At 54.5% G+C, this 19,536-nt stretch overlaps 3 protein-coding genes and 1 long non-coding RNA gene across 6 annotated transcripts in view; 2 read left to right on the top strand and 2 right to left on the bottom strand.

Annotated features, from left to right (window-relative positions):
- Positions 1-772: 772 nt before the first annotated feature.
- On the top strand, positions 773-1,834 carry LOC109391006 (C3a anaphylatoxin chemotactic receptor-like). Its single transcript, XM_019658166.1, has one exon. The coding sequence runs from the start codon at positions 773-775 to the stop codon at positions 1,832-1,834; it is 1,062 nt and encodes a 353-aa protein (XP_019513711.1).
- Positions 1,835-4,850: 3,016 nt separating this feature from the next.
- LOC109390985 (uncharacterized) lies at positions 4,851-5,956 on the bottom strand. Its single transcript, XR_002125704.1, has 3 exons — positions 5,321-5,956; positions 5,183-5,242; positions 4,851-5,060 (listed from the first exon to the last, which is right to left on the bottom strand). It is a non-coding gene; the product is annotated as an uncharacterized LOC109390985 (long non-coding RNA).
- Positions 5,957-8,602: 2,646 nt separating this feature from the next.
- On the top strand, positions 8,603-13,306 carry ACP4 (acid phosphatase 4). The gene is made up of 11 exons (XM_019658142.1): positions 8,603-9,216; positions 9,287-9,391; positions 9,465-9,551; positions 10,310-10,456; positions 10,740-10,838; positions 10,930-11,025; positions 11,775-11,907; positions 11,988-12,070; positions 12,525-12,649; positions 12,885-13,063; positions 13,143-13,306. The coding sequence occupies exons 1-11, from the start codon at positions 9,079-9,081 to the stop codon at positions 13,256-13,258; spliced, it is 1,308 nt and encodes a 435-aa protein (XP_019513687.1). The 5' UTR covers positions 8,603-9,078; the 3' UTR covers positions 13,259-13,306.
- A 1,834-nt stretch (positions 13,307-15,140) lies between these two features.
- Positions 15,141-19,536, bottom strand: part of LOC109390969 (Friend virus susceptibility protein 1-like) — a 9,404-nt gene continuing 5,008 nt past the window's right edge. For 2 of the 3 annotated variants that reach the window (XM_019658117.1, XM_019658116.1), the window contains exons 2-4: positions 19,020-19,063; positions 17,034-17,068; positions 15,141-16,546 (exon numbers count right to left, since the gene is read on the bottom strand). In XM_019658117.1, the coding sequence (XP_019513662.1) occupies positions 15,664-16,533 (870 nt within the window). In that variant the 5' untranslated portion in view covers positions 16,534-16,546; positions 17,034-17,068; positions 19,020-19,063 and the 3' untranslated portion in view covers positions 15,141-15,663. The remainder of the gene's footprint in view (positions 16,547-17,033; positions 17,069-19,019; positions 19,064-19,536) is intronic. The other variant, XM_019658118.1, reaches the window with a different exon arrangement.

Consider the following 19,536-nt stretch of genomic DNA (forward strand, 5'->3'; position numbering starts at 1 on the left):
TCACCTGTTGGCGAGCTCAAGACTGCCTGTTGGAGAGCTCAGGACGAGGGGACAGAGTGGGTAAACTGAGGCCCACGAACAAAGTAGGACCTGTGGATCTCCCGAGTTAATATCCAGGCCTCTGAGGTTGCACAGACGTGAGTTCAAATCTAGACTCAGTCTCTGCTTTGTCTGCTTTGATTTTGAGCATTTGACTCTCCCCCCAGACTCAGTTTCCCCACCTGAAAGATGGGGCTGTTAAGCGCGGGCACCTTGTGGGGCTTGGCACAGCAAAGATCTTGCAGTACTCGAAGGATTCATGTTTCCTGTTGGGGGATGGAAAAGGACAGCAGGAGTGAAGTGCATGAGACTGAAAGAGGGTTGGTTCCGCGAAGTGGGCAGATTTGATACAATAAGGACAGGAGAAGGGGCTGCAGGGGATGATGGGGCCAGAGCCAGACCACCCAGGGTTTCATCCCAGACTGAACTGAAGGCTAGGACTTTGTGCAGGGGCACAGGGGAGCCATGGGAGGCCTGTGAGCAGGGGAGGGGCAGGCCAGCTCTGGAGCCATGTGGTGGCTGGACTGGAAAGGGAGACTGGAGGCTGGGAGGCCAGGGAGGAGGCTGGGGTGAGTCCACAGGTGAGATGGAGGCCTGAGCTGGGCTGGGGCACTGATGACAGAGCAGAGGGAACAGGGTGGCGAGAATCAGAATGAGGCTGTGAGTGTTTAGGGGAAAAAAAGGGGAGTGGACAGCGTCCCAGGTCTGGGTGGGCGGTAAGGCTGACCCTGAGATGGGGGGCTTGGGGAAGTTTGGGGAGACGGTGTGGAACGTGCTAACATGGACACCTGTGGGTTCCGACAGCACCATGCAGCCCATGGAGGACCCTTCAGAGACTCGGCAGCCAGCACCCGCTGGAGCCCTGTTCCCGCCGGAGGCTGTCCTCTTCTTCTTCTATTCTCTGGTTGCTCTTGCCTCCTACCTGCTGGAGGTGGCCAGCCACAGCCTGGTGATCCGAGCAGCAGGGCCCCTCCTGCCTCCCCCGCTGTCAGCCGCCTGGTTCGGCCACCAGGCTGCAACCGATGTCGTCTTCACTGTCCTCCTGCCACTGACCCTTACCTGGACACGCTCCAGCTGGCCCCTGGGTGGCACCTTTTGTCCCCTGGACCCTGGCCTCACCTTCCTGACCTTCTACGCCAGTGGCCGCCTGCTGACCCGCACAGCTGCTGACCACTGCGCCTCCGTGCTCTGGCCAGCCTGGGCGCTGAACCACCGCGCAGCCCGAAGGGTGGTTTTCTGGGCCGGCGGGTTCTGGCTCCTGGCGTTGGTCCTGGGCACACCGGCCCTCCAAGCCCTGGCGAACAGGGCTGAGCCTTATAACAGGACGCCTACCAGGGAGCCGCCCCACTGCTTCTCTGATCCTACACTGAATCAGCTGGTGTTTGGCTTTGGGGTGCCTCTGGGGGTGCTGAGTGCCTTTCACAGCCTCCTGAAGGCCAAGCTGCAGCTGGCAAGGCTCACGGGGAGGCCCCCGCTGCTGGGGATGCCCTGGGCCTTGGGGACCATGTTGTTTCTCTGCTGGTTCCCCTTTCACCTGCTACTTCTGCTGAGGCTGGTGGGAATGTGGGAGGCCGGGATGGACATGAAGGAGGTTTGGGTGCTGCTCAGACCCCTGGCGCTCACCCTGGTGGGGGCCAGCGGCTGCCTCAACCCTCTGCTCTACGCACGTGGGGATCAGGCCTTCAGGCGGCAGCTATGCCAGGCCCTCTGGTCCTGCCCAGGGGGAGGGTTTGAGGAAGAGGCAGGTGGGGTTGGGCACTGGGGATGGAGGCCCAGCCTTCCTTCAAGGACCTGAAGGGGCATTCCTAGAGAACTGGGGACAGTGAGGGGGAGGGGGAAGGGAAGAGGTGGGGCTTGCCATCTCTTCAAACTCCAGAATGTGATACACTGAGACATGGTGGGCAGAATGGGGGGGAATCACAGAAAGAGAGGTGGAGAGAGAGGGCAGAGACCCAGAGAGAGGGGGACAGGGATCCACAGAGAAAGCAGGCGACTGCAAGACGAGATGCTCAGAGGGAGAAATGGGTGCCATCCAGACACCACAGGATGGCATAGGCACAGCGGCAGATGGGGGGCCAAGGCAGGGAGAGGAGGCGAGAGACAGGTCAGGCTGCTGGGAGGGCCCAAGTGGGAGACGAGACAGAAAAAGATATGGAGTCGAAGACCCAGTGAGAGACAGAAACACAGAGAGCTCTAGGGAAAGATGGAAATAGAACTGGCATCAGACTGAAGAAGGGAATGAGTGGGGAGAGAGACAGTCAAACAAAAAGGCAGAGAGAGACAGAGACATGGGCCTGGATCTAAAGACAGGACTATAGATGGGATAGGGATTTGGAACTCGGATGACTTCCCAACTCGGTATTCCTGGGACTGAGCAATTCCCGGGACATGGGGCTTTCAGGGCTAAAACCGGGAATGTCCCATACACACAGGGACACGTTGGTCCCTCAGGTGAAACGGGTAACACAGGACAGCGCTGAGTCGCCAGATTTCCTGGGTCCTCAGGGCTGTAGTTATTTATCATTCTTCACTTGCTGTATTTGAAATACACGGGGGGGGGGGGGGGGGGGGGAGCACTCACAACAGAGACATCTGCTAATCTTCCCTCCTGTGTCCCCACCCTGGGAACCATGTTGCTTGCCAGTCTTTCGAGTTCAAACTCCCAACTGTTTCCAAACTAAACATTAATTTTTGCTTCACACGGAGTCTTATGTATGTGGCCACAAGGCTACCTCAGAAATGCACTGAGCTCCAGGGGGAAAAATCTATCTCTTTCTGTCTTTGGAAAATTCATTACAGTGATGTCTCTTGACCCCGTCTGTACATTAGAAGAGCCGGGGGAGCTTTTAAAATCCAATCAATGTCCAGGCCCCATCCCCAGGCGTTGTGGTTTAAGTGGGCCACGGTGGAGTTGGGCTTGGGAGTTTCAAAAGCTCCCCAGAGAAACCCACGTGTCGCTGGGCTGAGCCCCATCCATCTCCAAGTGCCTGTGGTTGTGAAAATGCAACCCTGATTGTTCCCAGGGGACTGAATAACCCAGCACTAAGTGGCTGAAAATCCTGGGGGATGCAAAGACCAACTTCTTTGTCAATAAATGGCTTGTTTTACAAACATCGAGAGCTAAGATGTACACTGGGGGTCCGGCAGTAGTCAGATCCTACTCTAGGTGCATGCCCCACCCTCAAGATCCCAGTTACAGCTACCAAGGCTGGAAGAAGGAAGCGGGACAGGGGAGGGGGGGGAGGAGGGAAGGCAGACCCACTCACTCTGATAGAAAGGGATTTCCAGGAAGCCTTTCAAAAGGGCTGACAAAACAGAGGTGGGGAAGGGCTCTCCAGGCAGAGGGCACAACATATGCAAAGGTACTGGGGCATGGCTTTTTCCACCTCCTGCCCCCATCTCTGAGTTATATGTGGTTAAGGATATGCTGGGGGTGGGGGTGGGGGAGGAAGGCGGGGTTAAGAGGTGGGTGAAATTAAAAAAAAAAAAAAAAGACTGAAAGGAACCAGACTACACGGCCTCTAATGTCAGGCTGAGGGACTCGGACTCTCATCAAAGAAGGGCTGGGGAGCAAGGGAGGTCTTTGAGTAGGGAGGGAGCGGGTCAATTTTGGGTGTAGAAAGACCCTCGTACGGGCTGGAAGAGAGATAGGGGGTTGCGCGGGTCTAAAGAGAGAGGAGGCTCAGGCAGAGAGGCCGGAAAAAGCAGCAAAGACTCCCTCCCTCCCCTGTTCTCAGAATTATGGTTTTTCGGAAATCCACTTCCCTCTTTGTGCTGGGTAATTTCTGGCTGGGAAAATAGACCAACACCGCCCCGGTGTGGTGTTTTAGAGTATTGCAACCAAGCACTCTTAAAAGTAAGGCGATCCTTCAAATCAGAACACTTGAGAATTAAAGAGGGCGCGATTACCAATTATGCCACAATTGGCCCAAACTTTTTGTAATCCCTGAGCCAAAATTATAGTGAGATTATGATTCCGTTCCTAATTAGAATTTTCTAGGTCTTTCCTGGGAAACCCAGGATGTTTGGTCACCCTATTCGGAAGCTGCCTTATCAGATCTTGAGCTGAAATGAAATTATTTCTTATCAGATGAGAAAGTGGCTGAAGCTCAACCAAAGGCTAAGGCTGTCACCCAGGGCATTCCACCTGCTGGGGGATGGAGTAGGGAGCGGGGAGGAGGCGGTTAGTAAGGGAGCTGGTAACAGACTTTCTGTCTAGGGGTGTGGACACCTATAGGAAGGGGAATTGACAGTAGGTATTGATGGTTGAATAGGAGTTTGCTAAGAAAAGAAAAAGATGTGTTGATACAATATAATGAGAAAAGATGATAACTACAGACCCTTTTCAGCTTGCAAATTCTATTCTTGTCTTTGATCCCAAGCCATCCTTGCTGTGGTTTTCTGGGGCCCATTGGACAAAAATTTTTATCTTTGTCTGACTGATAAGAAAACCAGGGCTCAGAGAGAAGGAATGAATCTGATGTATATAGCAGTCTGTGTTGGCACCAAGTGGTGAATCAACCCTGCTTTCTCTCTCCTCTGTGCTCTTGCATCCAAAATTGGAATACCCTCCTACCTCTCTAAATACTCCTGACAGGCTCCTATTCATCCCTCAAAACCCAGCTCAGGTTCTGTGCCCCTCACCTCAAACCTGGGAGTCTGGACCCTCAGCCCCCTCCTCCCTCAGACCCAGGAGTCTAGGACCCCAGCCCACTCCTCCCTTAGGCCCAGGAATCCAGGCCCCAAGCTTCCTCCTCCCTCAGACCTAGAAGCCCAGGCCTCAGTCCTTCCTCCCTCAGACCCAGGAGCCCAGGCCCTCAGCCCCCTCCTCCCTCAGGCCCAGACGTCAGGCCCTCCTCCTTCTGACAGAGGCCTGACCCTCAAACAGAGTGGCCAGGGTGGAGGGATGGAGCAGAATGTGCTGATTCTGTCACATTTATTTGGTCTCAGGCCAGAGTCATGGCTGGGGCAGAGGCAAGGCCTCTTGGATTAGGCTGTCCTGTGTCTTCTCATTGCTGAGCCTAGGAGAGGAAGAGAGACAGTGATGCACAGATACATGGAACAGAAAGAGAGGTCAAGATAGTAAAATGGCCACCAAAGAGTCAGAGCTCCCGCCCGCCACCTCCACCCTCTTTCCGCTCACCTTGTTGAAGAAGTAGATGGAGGCGAGGATGGTGAACGCGGCTATGGCCAGGGTTACATTCTGGGGGAAGATAGTCAGAGGTCAGGAACCAACCCTGACCCCCCCAAACCTCCCTTTCCTCACCAGAGCCCTCCTCACTTCTTGAAAGCTCATTGCCATGGGTCCTCAGCTGCACAGTTGGTTGATCTCCCTTTCCTTTGCTTGGGCCTCTGAGAGGAGCATTCAGCCACTGGAACCTGAGAGAGGGTTGTCTGGGAGACCAGAATGGTGACTATGGTGATGGAGAAGGGCATTGTGGGTAGAGGGGACATTGGGGCAGAGGCTTGGGGAACAGGGGGATTTGGGGGCAGAATGTCCCATGCAGTATTTAAACTTGGGATCTGGACATTTGAGATCAAAGAGTCCAGACCCCCAACATCACACTGAGGCGTTTGTTCCCCTGTAGAGAAGCCATGGGAGGGACAGGGTCAGCTCTGGTGGCCAGAAGTATCTGGGAGCAGGAGGAGCTAGAAGCCGGGAGAGTAAGTGAGGTGGCCCAGGCACAAATTCCTCTGGGGGTGTCTGCCAGACACAGGCTAAGAGAACATTCCAGAGTCTGGCCACCAGGCTTGGGGGTGAGAGTGGCAATTATAATGGCAGGAATCATGGTTATGACAGCAGCTTCCCAACTCTGGGCCACCCAGACCATGATAGGCCCATGGCTTTCACGGCCCACCAACCGCCTCTGGTTTTTACTCCACCAGCCCACCTGCTACGTTTGTGGACGCATAACTCTTTTTTGGGGGGGGGGGTCCATCACGCATTTAGAACTAACTTCCAAAAATATAGAGGAGAAACAGGGCAAGCAACAGTCATTACCCATGGAGCTATATATGTATTTCCCCTAGAAGCAGTGATTCAGTATTTGATAATTCAGAGTCCCTGAATTATCAGCGTCCCTGGTGACTTTATACAACGTAACTACTGGGAATGATAAGAATCAGCTATAAAATTGTACGTCAGGGCACCAACCAGGAAATTCCAGAAGGCAAGACATTCTACAGGGCAACTGGCATGGTCTCTCCAACAAGTCCCCACCACAAAACAAAACAAACAAAGGCTAGTGGACTTTCTATATTTAAAAAACTCATAGGAGACATACGACCAGATTTGGTGGGTGATCCTGAACTGGGTTCTGCTTTGGATGAAGCTGCTGAAAGTGACTTCTTTTATGGCAGTGGTGGGAGGGGTGGGGGGATGGGGCGGGGGATTGAGGACACATGAAAGGAGAATGAGTATTAGATGAGATGAAAATGTTATTGACATGAAAAGGAGAATGTTAACTGAGAAACACAGGTTACAAAATTGCATGTCCGGTATGATCTCATTTTGGTAAAAAGTACGTCTATGAAAAAAAAGTGCATTGAAAAATCTGGAAGAATGCTGTGTGTCATTGTTGCAACAGAAAGCAGCAGGCACAGCTCCAAAGAGTTTAACTGGAGAGTTTCATGCAGGGACCATGTTCAGAGGTGGCAGGAGGGGACAGCCCCCGAGCTTAGCAAAAGCAGGGACCTGCTACCACCCTGTGGGGTTGAATTGTGTTCCCCAAAAGGTTGTTCAAGTCCTCACCCCTGGGACCTGTGAATGTGACTTTATTTGGAAATAAGGTCTTTACAGATGCAATGAAGTTAAGATGAAGTCATAACTGGCGCCCTTATAAGAAGAGGAGAGACCCGTCGAACGCCACATGACGATGGAGGCAGACGCCGGAGACACCAGTCTACAGGTCAAGGAACACCAAGTATTGCCAGTAACGCCATAAGCTAGGGGAGAGGCCTGGAACAGATCCTTCCTCATGGACTTCAGAAGGAACCAACCCTGCCGACACCTTGGTTTTGGACTTCTGGTCTCCAGAACCGTGAGTGAATAAATTTGTGGTATCTAAGCCACCCAGTTTGTGTTCATTTCTTATGGCAGCCCTACCCAACTAATACACAATTCTAGGGCGTCGAGGGGCAGGAGAGGGACCCATGTCCCCTGAGCCCCTGGAGACAGGGAGTCCGCGATGGGAACTACAGGAGGAGCCAGCACCGCATGTCCTTAGAGCTCTTGTTCCCCTTAAGGACTGACCCCAACTGGAATCCAGAGGGCAGGGGGCCAGGATAGAGCTGAAGACAGAGGTCCACCTTGAGGGCATTGTGCAGGACAGAGAAGGGCAGGAAGTGGATCAGAGGGGCGGGAGGGCCACGGGGGGAGAAACCGGGATGTTTTTCCGTATTTCTCTCTGTGGTGGGCTGAATAATGGCGCCCATGAGGCCCACATCCTAATCCCCAGAACCTGTGAACACATTCCCTCACCTGGCTAGAGGGCCTTTGCAGAGGTGATTACATTACAAATCTTGAGATGGGGAGTGTCTTAGTCCATTAAAGCTGCTTTAACAGAATACTAGACTCAGGGTTTATAAACAACAGAGCTGCGTTTCTCACAGTTCTGGAGGCTGGAAAACCAAGATCAAGACTCTGGCCAATTAGATGTGTGATGAGAGCCCGCTTCCTGGTTCATAGATGGCCAACTTCCCGCTATGTCCTCATGTGGCGGAAGTGGGGACGGGGCTCTCTGGGGTCCCTGTTATAAGGGCACTGATGCCATTCATGAAGACCCCATCCTCACGACCCAATCACCTCCCAAAGGCCCCACCTCCTAATATCATCACCTCATGGAGGGTTAGGATTTCAACCTATGGATTTTGGGGGACACACAGGTAGCAGGCTGAAGAGGCATCTTTATTTATTTAAAGAACATTACCCAGGAGCTAGCCTCCAAGATACCCTACTGAGTCTCACTTCCTGGTGTCCTGGCTGATAGCTTGACTGCAACCTCGTAAGACACCCTGAGCCAGAATCACCCAGCTAAGCCACTTCCCAATCCCTCACCCACAATAACTATGAGAGAGATTAAATGGTGACTGTCTTAAGCCACTAAGTTTTAGGGTAATTTGTTACACAGCAATAAACAATGACCACTATTTAGCAGTTACTCCTCAAACCCTGTTCTAAGTGCTGAATATATTAGAATGTGTTCAAGCCTCAAGACAACAGATTGTGCTCGTTCCCATTTTATGAATGAGGAAACTAAGCACAGAGAGGTGCAGTAATTTGCCCAAAGTCACACAGCGTGTAAATAGTGAAGTTAGGGTTGGAACCCAGCCTGTCCAACTCCAGGGTCTGTTTAGCCACTTGTGCATGCTGGTTTTGTGGGTGGCACCAGAGAAAGTGAAATCAAGAATCCCAAGAAAGCCTCAAAAATCCTCAACATCGGGGCAGCCGGGTGGCTCAGCTGGTTAGAGCGCGTGCTCTGAACAACAAGGTTGCCAGTTCCATTTCCATATGGGATGGTAGGCTACGCCCCCCTGCAACTAGATTGAAAATGGCGACTGGACTTGGAGCTGATGGGTCCTGGAAAAACACACTGTTCCCCAATAAAATGTATTTTTAAAAAAGATCCCCAACATTTAAGGGGTAAGAAACGGAAGAACAGATTGGGGTGGGGGAGGGATCAGAGAATGTGTGAGTCTAGAATGTGGGGTGGGGTGGTGGTTTCTCTCTCTTCCTCTGTGCCCAGGTTAAGGGCACTTGGGTTCAAACCCCAGTTTTGCCCGCCACTTACTGTTTTCCCTCAGTTAAATTACTTAACCCTTCTGTGCTTCGGTTTCCCCATATGCACCAATGGGGATGGTGATAGCTGTATCAACCCCTTCTGGGGTTGTGGTAAAGATTAAACAGGTTAGCCCACGGGTTAATCCGAGGTTGGCAAAGGCCCTGGGGGAGCCGGCTCCCGGGAGGCATGCTGGGACCTGCTCTTCTGGGGGTGCTGGGGAGAGGTAATGATCAGGTGAGGCTGTGGCACAGACGGCAGGATGAGCTCAGTGTCTGGCTGTGTGGACATGGCTGGGCTAGGGTTTCAGGGCCACCCCGCTGCTGGACCTCTCCTGCTCCTGCTGATGTTCCTGCCCCAGGCCCTGATGAAAGAAGGACCCCTGGTGTTCGTGGCTGTGGTGAGGTGTCCCCATCCCAGCCTGGCTTCTCATCTTCCCCAGGCCAGCCCTGACCCAGTCCCCTCCCCAGGTGTTCCGCCATGGCGACCGGGCCCCGCTGGCCTCCTACCCGAGAGACCCACACAAGGAGGCTGTCTCTACACTGTGGCCACGTGGCATGGGCCAGTTGACCTCGGTAAGAAGCTGGGGGTGGGTGCAAGGAGTGGGGTGCAGTGGGGAGATGTCTGCTGAGCCTGCTCTGTCCCCAGGAGGGGGTTCTCCAGCAGTTGGAGTTGGGCCGCTTCCTGAGGAGTCGTTATGAGGCCTTTCTGAGCCCCAAGTACCGGCGGGAGGAGGTACTGTCACTTTGACCTTCACCCAGCCTCCTGACCTTCAACCTCTGACCTCCACTGATTCCAATGCTCTCCTTCGGCCTCCACCTCTGGTCTTTGACCCCCATCAACCCGATTTGTACCCTATGTCTGATTTCTGACCCCAAATCATTGACTAACCTACACCTACCTCTGGGCCCATCTCAACCTGAGTAATATCTTGACCTCTGACCTCTGACACCAAAACTTGATTGATTTTGTCTTTGACCATCATTAAATCAACTTGCTATCCTGAATGCCAACCTTTGACCTCCCTCTACCCTTCATCAAATCTGACTTTCCTTTTCTATCTCCTCCTCTGTCTTCTGACATTACCCCATTAGAATCATTCCTCCTGACCTCTGACCTCTGATTCTTGATAGACATGTACTGAACTCTGACCCCATGTTTTCCAACTGCCCTCCTAATTTTGGCCTCCAGCTTTTAGCCACCAGCCATTCCGATCTCTTCTGACTTTCATTGACTCAGCTGACCCCCTTAATCCTACATGCATACCCAACATCTGACCTCCAAGCCGACTTCCTGACATTGACCTCTGACCCTTGATCCCACCTTCCAACACAACCAGAAACTCAAACTTCCCTGAGTTTTGACTCCCAACCCCTGACCTTTGACCCCAAAATGAACCCAAAGCTTTTGGTTTGCCACTGCAGCCGACCTCTGACCCTGACTGTGGTCCTCTGGTAACTGTGGTCTCCTTGTCTGTCCTCTCCCCACCCCAGGTGTATGTTCGCAGCACAGACTTTGACCGGACACTGGAAAGCGCTCAGGCCAACCTGGCGGGGCTGTTCCCCGAGGCGGCTCCGGGGCGCCCTGAGGCTGCCTGGAGGCCCATCCCTGTGCACACAGTGCCTGTCACTGAGGACAAGGTCAGGGGGCCAGACAGGGCCGATGGGAGAGGGACGGAGAGAGGCAGAAACCCTGAGGAGAGGGCTGGAGGCTCGGAGAGGCAGTGCTGGGCCTGGCTGGGTGGCTCCAGGAGCCTGAGCCAGCTTGGAGCAGCAAGGCCTTCTGGGGGGGCAGGGCTGTGCAGATGGGGGAGCCACCAGCCCCACGCTGCGCAGCCAGATCTGGGAGAGACAGGGCCCCACAGCCCTGATTCCCCAGTCCCCCGTCACACGGCTGTCTTCTCTGAGCTTCATTTTCCCCCAGCTGCTGAGGTTCCCCACACGCAGTTGTCCTCGATACCATGAGCTGCTGCGCGAGGCCACTGAGGCTGCCGAGTACCAGACAGCCCTGGAGGGCTGGACGGTGAGCAGGGCAGGGGGGCCGAGGCTGGTGGGACTGGGCTGGCGGGGCAGGGTGTGGAGATCCCCAGACTCACCCCTCCCCGTGCATCCAGGACTTCCTGACTCACCTGGAGAACTTCACCGGGCTGTCACTGGTCGGGGAGCCGCTCCGCAGGGCGTGGAAGGTTCTGGACACGCTGGTGTGCCAGGCGAGGCCCCGCCCCACCCACCCAGCCGAGTGCTCAAACCCCAGCATTGCTGCTCACTACCAGTGTTCCCTCCGGTGTCACTTAACAATTAGTGCCTCAGTTTCCCATGTGCACAAAGGGTTGGTGACAGCAATGTCACCACCACCTGCGGTTGCTGTGAATACCGAAATAGGTTCATCCACACGATGCACTTACAACAGCACCTGGCATGTGGGTTCGAGGCTGTGTTTGCGATTCCTTTCCCGAGGATCCGTTATCTGAAAAGCACCGGAAACCAAAATTTGGGCAGCTGGGGCTGACCTGAAATGAAAACGGTGGTTTTCATAGTCCTTGCTTCCCCTACATCATGGGAATGTTCTTAATTGCACAGTGGGACTAGCAATGTGTGTGATTTAGGGGCTGCCCTAGACCCCACTGGATGTTAGGAGGTATATGGTCTTGGAGCTATTCAACCTTTCTAAAATCCAAAACATCTAAATTCTGAAACCCCTCTGGCCCCGAGGGTTTCAGATAAAGGCATCTGGACTGTGAGGTGATGGTCATTACTACTGTTAATTAATAATTGCTATTGCCCACACCATAACTTCCTGATCAGACTCAGCCCATGAGGGGTTCAGATGAGAGGGAGAGGGAGAGACTGCAGGTAATGGGGCCAGCACAGACATGGGGATGGGGGGTGGTGGCGGGAGGGGAGCACGAAGAGCTCAGGACATCCCAGTCACTTTGTCCTCTCTCCCTGTCTCTCCCAGCGAGCCCACGGTCTTCCCCTCCCATCCTGGGCCTCCCCGGATGTCCTGCAGACGCTAGCCCAGATCTCGGCTTTGGATATTGGGGCCCATGTAGGCCCACCCCGGGCAGCAGAGAAGGCCCAGCTGACAGGGGGTGAGGTGTGGGGTTGGGAGGCGGGGAAGCCGAGGCGCCATTCTCTGGGGGTCCTCAGCGTCCTGCTCTTGCCCTCTCAGGGATCCTGCTGGATGCCATCCTTGCCAACTTCTCTCGGGTCCAGCGCCTGGGGCTGCCCCTGAAGATGGTTATGTACTCGGCTGTGAGTCTTTGGGAAGGGAGGCTGTGAGTGCCACAGGGGCACAGAGATGAGGGGGGTGGCGGTCTGGGTGAGGAAGAGCCAGTGGTCTCAATGGAACCTCAGCCCACTGCCTTGGGTAACGCCTATCTCCAAACCAGGCTCTTGGACCATACTCTTATCACTAGTGGTACTGAGTCTGGAAGGAGGGGAGAGATGGTGTTAGGAGAGAAAGAATTTAGCTCTTCTAGAAAGACTGGCTATTTAACTGAGCTGTCCAATCATATTTTGCATCTATTTGCCCAAGCTTTGTTAAATGATTATCTGTAACTGATGTAACCAGGGTGAGCAGATGTGGGGGGGGTGTGTCTAAGGGGCCTGGGGCACATGTGGGAGGCAACTGGGTGCCCAAGTCTAGAGTTCAGGGGAAAGAGGACATCAGCAGAGGAGCCTGTCTCAGTCCCGGATTCGCCTGCAGCACGACAGCACTCTGCTGGCCCTCCAGGGGGCCCTGGGTCTCTATGATGGGCACACCCCACCGTATGCTGCCTGCCTTGGCTTCGAGTTCCGGAAGCGCCTTGGGGACCCGGAGGAAGATGCAGGGTGAGGAGCGGGTGGCACCGGGAATGGGCTGGACAGAACTCGCAAGAGGCGAGATGAGGTGGCTGGCAGAGGGCACGACCCAGGCACTGGCCTGGGGAAATTGCCTGGGACAGCATTAGGAGGTTGACAGGAAGGGGTCAGGAGGCCAGTTCCTCCTTTCAGCTGCTCTTCTAAGGTCAGTGTCAGAGGAGGCGAGGAGAGCACCTGGGTGCCACCGCCTCCGCTCTCCCTACAGGAATGTCACCATCTCCCTCTTCTACCGCAATGACTCCGCTGGTCTGCCCCTGAGCCTAAGTCTCCCTGGGTGCCCAGCCCCCTGCCCACTAGGCCGCTTCCACCAGCTGACCGCCCAGGCCCGGCCTCCGGTTCATGGGGTCCCCTGCCATGGCTCCCATGAGCCTGCCACGCCTGCAGGTGAGGCCCCTGGTGTTGGAGTGGGAGTGTGTGGGGGGGTCCAAAGTCCTGAGTCTCACCTCCTATATTGTCCCCACAGCCACCGTGGTGCCCCTGTTGGCTGGGGCTGTGGCCTTGCTGGTGGCGCTCAGCGTGGGGCTGGGCCTGCTGGCCTGGAGACCTGGCTGCCTGCGGGCCTGGGGAGACCCGGTGTGAAACAGGAAATGGGGCACTCCTCTCCCACTGCTGACCCTGGATCCCAACATGTCTGCTCACCCGCTGCACTGGCTTCCGTGACTCACTGTGTGCCTGTGCGCGTGGGAAACGCGGGAGAATCCAGGGTCCAAAAGCTGCAAGTGGTGTGTGCACGTGTTTGTACATGGGCCTGTGTGTATATGTGGTTCTAGTGTAGACATTGGTGTTTCTGCACTTACACGTGCAGTCCCCATGTATTGGTACCTATGCCCATCTACACATGACAGGTTCCTGTGCACACGTGTGCCTCTATGTGTGGGGGATGTGTATGGGCGTATTTAGCATGTTTCTCAGCATGCATGGGAACACGTGGTGAGGACACATGGGGAGCTCTATTTGCAGGTACACCACTTTGCAGCATGTGTGCACGTGATCTGCAACAAAGCTGCACCTGCTTGGTGAGCCCTTCTGTGGGTCACGCACTATTCAGACTCCATGCCCTACAGATGAGGCACCTTTAATCCTCTCCACTGGGGGGGGGGGGCGGGGGAACGGACGATGATGACGACGAGGGGAGAGAAGGGAGAGGTGGAGGCAGGGGTCAGGTCTATTTTGTAGAGGGAATTCAAAGCCTGGCTCAAAGGCTGGTCAGTAATAATCTGGAGGCTGTGTGGCTCTGGGCAAGTGACTGGCCTCTCTGTGCTCCCATCTCATTTGACACAACCAAGGCTCAAATTCATCAGACCTCCCTACCCTTGAAATTAACCTCCTGGGACCAGCAGAGAAGGTGCGCCTGGTACCATTCTCTCAGGGTTGCACCTAATACAGCACATACTACTGGCTGTCATGCAGCCAATTGAGTTATATCACATATAAAATTCAGGTCCCACTTGCATGACCACATTTCAAGCACTCATCAGGCACACATGGCTGGCATACTGGACAGTGCATAAAGCTACTGCACACCCAATAAAACAGCAGACTCTGGGGCACCAGGTGTGGGCCAGGCAAGGTTCTGGGCCAATACTTAGCTCCTGCACTCAACTCAACCCAGGAGGGAAGGCTCCACCCAGTAAATGTGATCACCCCAGATAAGAACACTGGTGGGGGAGCCTGGTGTGTAGTGGGTGCTATTAGCTAGCCACTTGGTGCCCATTAGACGGGGTAGAGGATCAGAGGTGAAGGGGGTTGTAGCCATTAGGATCCCCCAAATTTCCCCTGGGGGAAGTGGGTAGGAGACACTAGCCCTTGTCCTCACACCCAGAGAAGCTAGGACACCCCCTCCTCCACCTAGGGCCATCAGCACAGCCTCCCATCCACTCACTTCCCAGCATTGTGGGGCAGGGGGTTGTACCCTGGCCCACAAGGTAGCCTCTTGTCAGGAGCACCCATCCCTGGGGAGCCCCCCAGACCTGCCCTATCCCTCCCACCATTGCCCCTGGAGGTACTGGTGGTCACATCTAGTGGACAATGGCCATGCCCCGGAACACTCTCCGTGTACTTCTTGGTCCAGGGAGAACACCATTTCTGGCTTAGAGATCCAGGGAGGGCCCAAGTTCTAACAGGCCCCCCTTTCCTGCTGCTGAGTGGCTCCCACAGGCTGACAAGAGCTTCCCTGGGGTTTCTATGCAAGTCTCCTGCCCTGAGCCCTGGGAGGGTTCTGGGTTCAGCTCTGTCCTGGGACCTTGCCAAATACCAGTCTATACGCAGTGATGCATGTGCTATTTCATGGGCACCCACGTGCCCAGTGCTGGCTGCCACTAGCCTCATGAAGCTGTGATGTTCGGCCCCAACACCTTTTATCCAGATATGACAGACACTGGCCAGAGGCCACACATGCGGCTAGAGAAACTAGACAGAATTGGCCACCCCTTCCCCAGGTGAACAAACAGAGAAGTCCTGCTTTAAAAGAGAAAGATATTGCAAAATGAAGTCTTAACAGAAAAGCCACGACAAGAGCATCCCTAAAACAAAAGCGCTGTTATCTGCTTAAAGTATTAAGTAAAAACATTGCATTTTTAAAAAAACCTTAAGAAAAAGGGCACAAACTTCAAGATGCCTTCATGTTGTTGGCTGTGGGGTTTCTGCACTTGGATTGTAGTGTAGGGACCTGTAGTGCTTTGGAGACCCGTGGGTGGGTGCCCCCTCAACCATGCCAATGGGGCTGAAATGTAACAGACTGAAACGGTAACAGGCTGTGTGCTTGGGGGGGGGGATCTCTAAGGAGCTGCCATGTACCCAGCTAGCTCACTCCCCTCCGCCAGCTGTGGTGGGTGACGCCCATGGGGTGGGGCCTGCCCACAGGAGGCTCCAGAGCAGAAGAGCAGTGCTTCAGCCCTCCTGGGGAGGCTCAGGGGATACTGGCAAGGCTCTGCATCTCCACTCCAAGGGGCCAGATGCCCTGGAATCTAGCCTCCTCCCGGCTCCTAGTCGTGGTGCATGGGCGGCTCCTCCCCACAGGCCTGGTCAGAGTAGGGGGGTGGCGGGGGCTGCTCCTCCCCCAGCATGTAGGCTGGGTGGCTGCGGCTGCGCTTGGCCTCTCTGATGTACAGCTCCAGAAGGACCTTGGTGGGCTGCTTGTCCACCCTCTCCTTGGGCACCCCGTGGCTCAGGAGCCAGCCCATGAGGTCCTTGCGCGTTGGATTGGGCCCCAGCATGAGCTTGGCGCGGCCGGGCTGGCTGTGGCGCCAGAACAGGCCCACATCGGCGATGGTCTGAATCTCTAGCACCGCCTCCAGCACCGTCATGCCCTTGACCAGCAGGCTGGCCAACGACAGCCGCAGCTCGGAGGGCGCAGCCGTCAGCAGGCGCCGCTGCAGGCCCTGTGTGAATGGCATGTCCTCTGGTGCAGGCAAGGGCGCCTGCTCTGGCACGGGGGGCGAGGCCGGCTCGCGGTAGATCCACTCGAGCATGCCCAGCTCGCGTACCAGCCGGATGCCCTCCTCCATGTTGGTCCAAGGCCGGAAAGGCAGCTCGGTGGCCTCGAAGTACACGAAGGACTCCCAGCGCTGGCGCCAGGCCAGCAGCAGCCAGCTGAGCAGCGTCTTGCAGCCGCCCCGCAGGCCCTTGCAGTGGTAGTTAAAGATGGCGTCGCCGGTCAGATCGCCCAGCAGCGCCAGCTCGCCGGAATTCAGGGCCAGGGCCGAGCCCCCCTGGTCATATACCCGCAGGATCCAGGTGATCATGAGCTCGTTGGGGTTCTGCTTGAAGCGCCGCGAGATGGCCAGGAGCTCAGTATATGTGTAGTAGCGGTCCCCCCGCCCCATCGGGGTGAGCGCCAGCGCTCTCTCGGCCATGGTAACCGCTGCCCTGGCAGGGAACAGGAAGAAGCCTGAGGGGCGCTGCTCCAGCAGCTACTGGGAAGGACAGAGGTAGCAGGTGGGGGAAACAGCTGCATGACCCCAGCACCTCCCCACAGTCGGGGCCCCTCAGACCCCTGGGTGTCAAAGGTCCCGGGGGGCACCGTGTCCTCATGGGAGATCAGAGCCCAGTGCTGGACATCATGGGGGCCCCAAGTACTGGGCTGTTGGAAAAGTCTTGATGCATTTTTGCAACAAAAAACAGAAAAAGTATGTCATGACTTTTCTGACAACCCAATACATCCCTTTCAGAACCCCTGACAAGGATGTCTCACTGCAACTCCCCCAGCCCCTCCTTTCTCAACCTCCCCTCACTTCCCCACCCCACTCCACAGGGTTACTGTGTAGGCTCAGCCTGCGCTCAGCATCTGCCTTTACATATCACCATAACCTACACATTCCGTGACTATAAACGAGGGCGCCTCTTCTGTTCTTACCAAGGGATCAGGCTGTTGACTCCTGGAGGAACCACCTGCAGACAGGAAGGGGAAGGGAATGTCAGTGGGATGCAGGGCAACCACAGCGCCCCCATCCATCCCTCTCCAGAGCCAGGGCCCCTCAGACCCCCAGGTGTCAAAGGTCCCAGGGGGCACCATGTCCTCAAGGGAGGTCAGAGCCCAGTGCTGAACATCATGGGGGCCCTGGTTCCCTTGCCCGCCTCCTTACTCAGGTACTAGAGCCACTTGCCTACAGTCCTAAGCGGGGTGACACAGAGAACTCAAAATCCAGGCAGGAAAAATGACTAGTCCTAAGCCCCTGAGCTGCCAAGAGGCAAGCTCCCACCGCCTGCCTTCTGACACATCACCGCCCCAGCTTCCCCTCAGCGAGTTGTCCCTCCGTGTCACTTTTTATATGACCTGCAGCAACTGACCTAAGCCCCCACACCCGAAAATCAGAACAGATTCACCAGGCAGACAGGCTGTTAACAGAATCCAATGAGACAAGATAAAGGTCCCCCCACTTCAGCTCAGCTCTGAGGCATGCCCTGATGAGCACAGCCTGCATCTGCTCTGCAGGCACCCCAGGCCCACTCTCCCCACCCAACTCTCCAAAGCCTCCAGTTCTGCCCGAGATCTGGGGTCCAACTGCCAGGGCACGAGACCTGTGGCACTCCTCCTTTTCTGTCATCTAGGGAGGCGGCCGCACCAGAATCTTCCGTGAACCAGGGAAAGGTCATATGCCTGTCATCGGACCGGGGAGGATTTGGCACATTAATCCTCAAAGTACTTAAATGCGACAAGCATTTCCTAGTTGAGCTAGGAAACAAGAGGAAACCCTTAAATCGAACTATATAAATAAAATTTAAGAATTCAGTTCCCAGTTGCATTCGCCAGATTTCAAGTACTTGAGAGCCACAAGTGGCCAGTGGCTACCGGATTGGACAATGCAGAATAGACCATTTCCATCTTGGCAGTTCTGTTGGACCTGGCTGCCTTAGAAATCAAGAGTTCTGTGGCCCTTGGGACTTCCCTAGCCTGCCGTCGACTTTCTGTCCTGTTCTCGCCACGCTCACATAGACTTGCCCAACTGGTACCTTCCCTCCCAGGTGTCAATGAATGTGCAGAGCCCTGCAGAAGTAACCCTGGGTGAAGAGCATCAGCCCCTCAGAAAGGCTCAGATGATCTGAAACCTCAGCTCAACCTTTACAGAAAGCAGCTTCTCCCTAAAGGGCTTCTCAGCAGGAGCAGGAACCCCAGAGAACACCCTTTCTATGTTACCGTAGCCACTGTTCTCTGTTCCTGACATCCAAGGAACAGAGAAAAACCCTCCTAGAGCTGGATAACATGTACCCAAGCCCATTTTCTGATTTAGGTCTTTGGAACACTTGTGAAACATTCTCCAGACACAATGTGTCATTTTAACAAGGGCTACTGTGTCACTGAAGGGTAGCTTTCATAACTGTTATCAGTTTATATGCACATGATTCATGAGAAGCTGTCTCAGCTTTGCTGAACGATAGTGTATCCAGTCTATGAAATCTGCAGGGACCGTGATAATGCTGCCAGCTATTCTCTTTTCTTCTGAGTTTGAGTATTAGACTTCTGATTAGTCCTTTCCCCTGAAACCCAAATAGATATATATTTCTTCCTCTCACAGCCCGTGCATTCCATTTTCGTCAACCCTTCCTTCCATCTGAAAGCAGGAAACAGCATGCCTCCGACCCAACTGTGCAGGACTCCAACTCACCTGCTCCTAACGTGTTGTGCCTCCTCTATAGACACAAAAACTGAGGCTCAGGAGTGCAACCACCAGACTGACACCTCCAAGCCCACAAAGCGCAGAGCTGGGATTTGTAGCTAAACCCCAAGTGCACTGTTGGCATATAAATTAGGTCCCAGGGATATGTGATGTGACATCACCCAAAATGTGGGTGAGAGATTTTAGACCTGGATGGGTCAGGGAGTGGGAGACAAAGTTCTTACCAAGATGGGCTGGCGGTGGGTGGCCCCTTGGCTTGAAGAGACACCTATAACACAGGAAAGACTTGGTGAGGGTGGGTGAAGAAACAGTCTGGGGGTCCAGAGAACATCAAACCAGGACCCCTCAGAACCCCAGGTATCAAAGGTCCTGGGGAGCACTGTGTCCTCAGGGTTGATCGGAGCCCAGTGCTGGACATCATGGGAGCCCCAGTCCCTCTGCAATCAGGTCCCAAGGCCACTCACCCTCAGGAACAGAGGCCAAGCTAACAGCACTGAGAGACTGGAAAATATTACAGTGACACAGCAGCATTGTTATTAAGAAGAAAATGTTATTTTAGGAACATAAGCAGTAACTATTTTGGATGAAATAAGAAATTGACTTTCAAAACACTTAAGTGCGAAGAAAGCAAACAAGGTGAAATGCTACAACTGTTAAGCTTATGCCTATTTCCTGTATGTTTGAAGATTTCAATAATAAAAAGTAACAAAGGGCATGAAAGAAATACATGGGGCAATGATG

This window comes from Hipposideros armiger, unplaced genomic scaffold (assembly GCF_001890085.2).
Source record: "Hipposideros armiger isolate ML-2016 unplaced genomic scaffold, ASM189008v1 scaffold_283, whole genome shotgun sequence".
In the NCBI taxonomy this organism is placed as follows: domain Eukaryota; kingdom Metazoa; phylum Chordata; class Mammalia; order Chiroptera; family Hipposideridae; genus Hipposideros; species Hipposideros armiger.

Bases quoted from the DNA above. Each gene is read 5' to 3' on its own strand.
- LOC109391006 (XM_019658166.1), top strand. From the start codon at position 773: ATGGGGGGCTTGGGGAAGTTTGGGGAGACGGTGTGGAACGTGCTAACA.
- ACP4 (XM_019658142.1), top strand. From the start codon at position 9,079: ATGAGCTCAGTGTCTGGCTGTGTGGACATGGCTGGGCTAGGGTTTCAG. The intron at 11,026-11,774 runs GCGAGGCCCCGC...TGTCTCTCCCAG, and splicing joins TGGACACGCTGGTGTGCCAG to CGAGCCCACGGTCTTCCCCT. The intron at 12,071-12,524 runs GTGAGTCTTTGG...ATTCGCCTGCAG, and splicing joins AGATGGTTATGTACTCGGCT to CACGACAGCACTCTGCTGGC.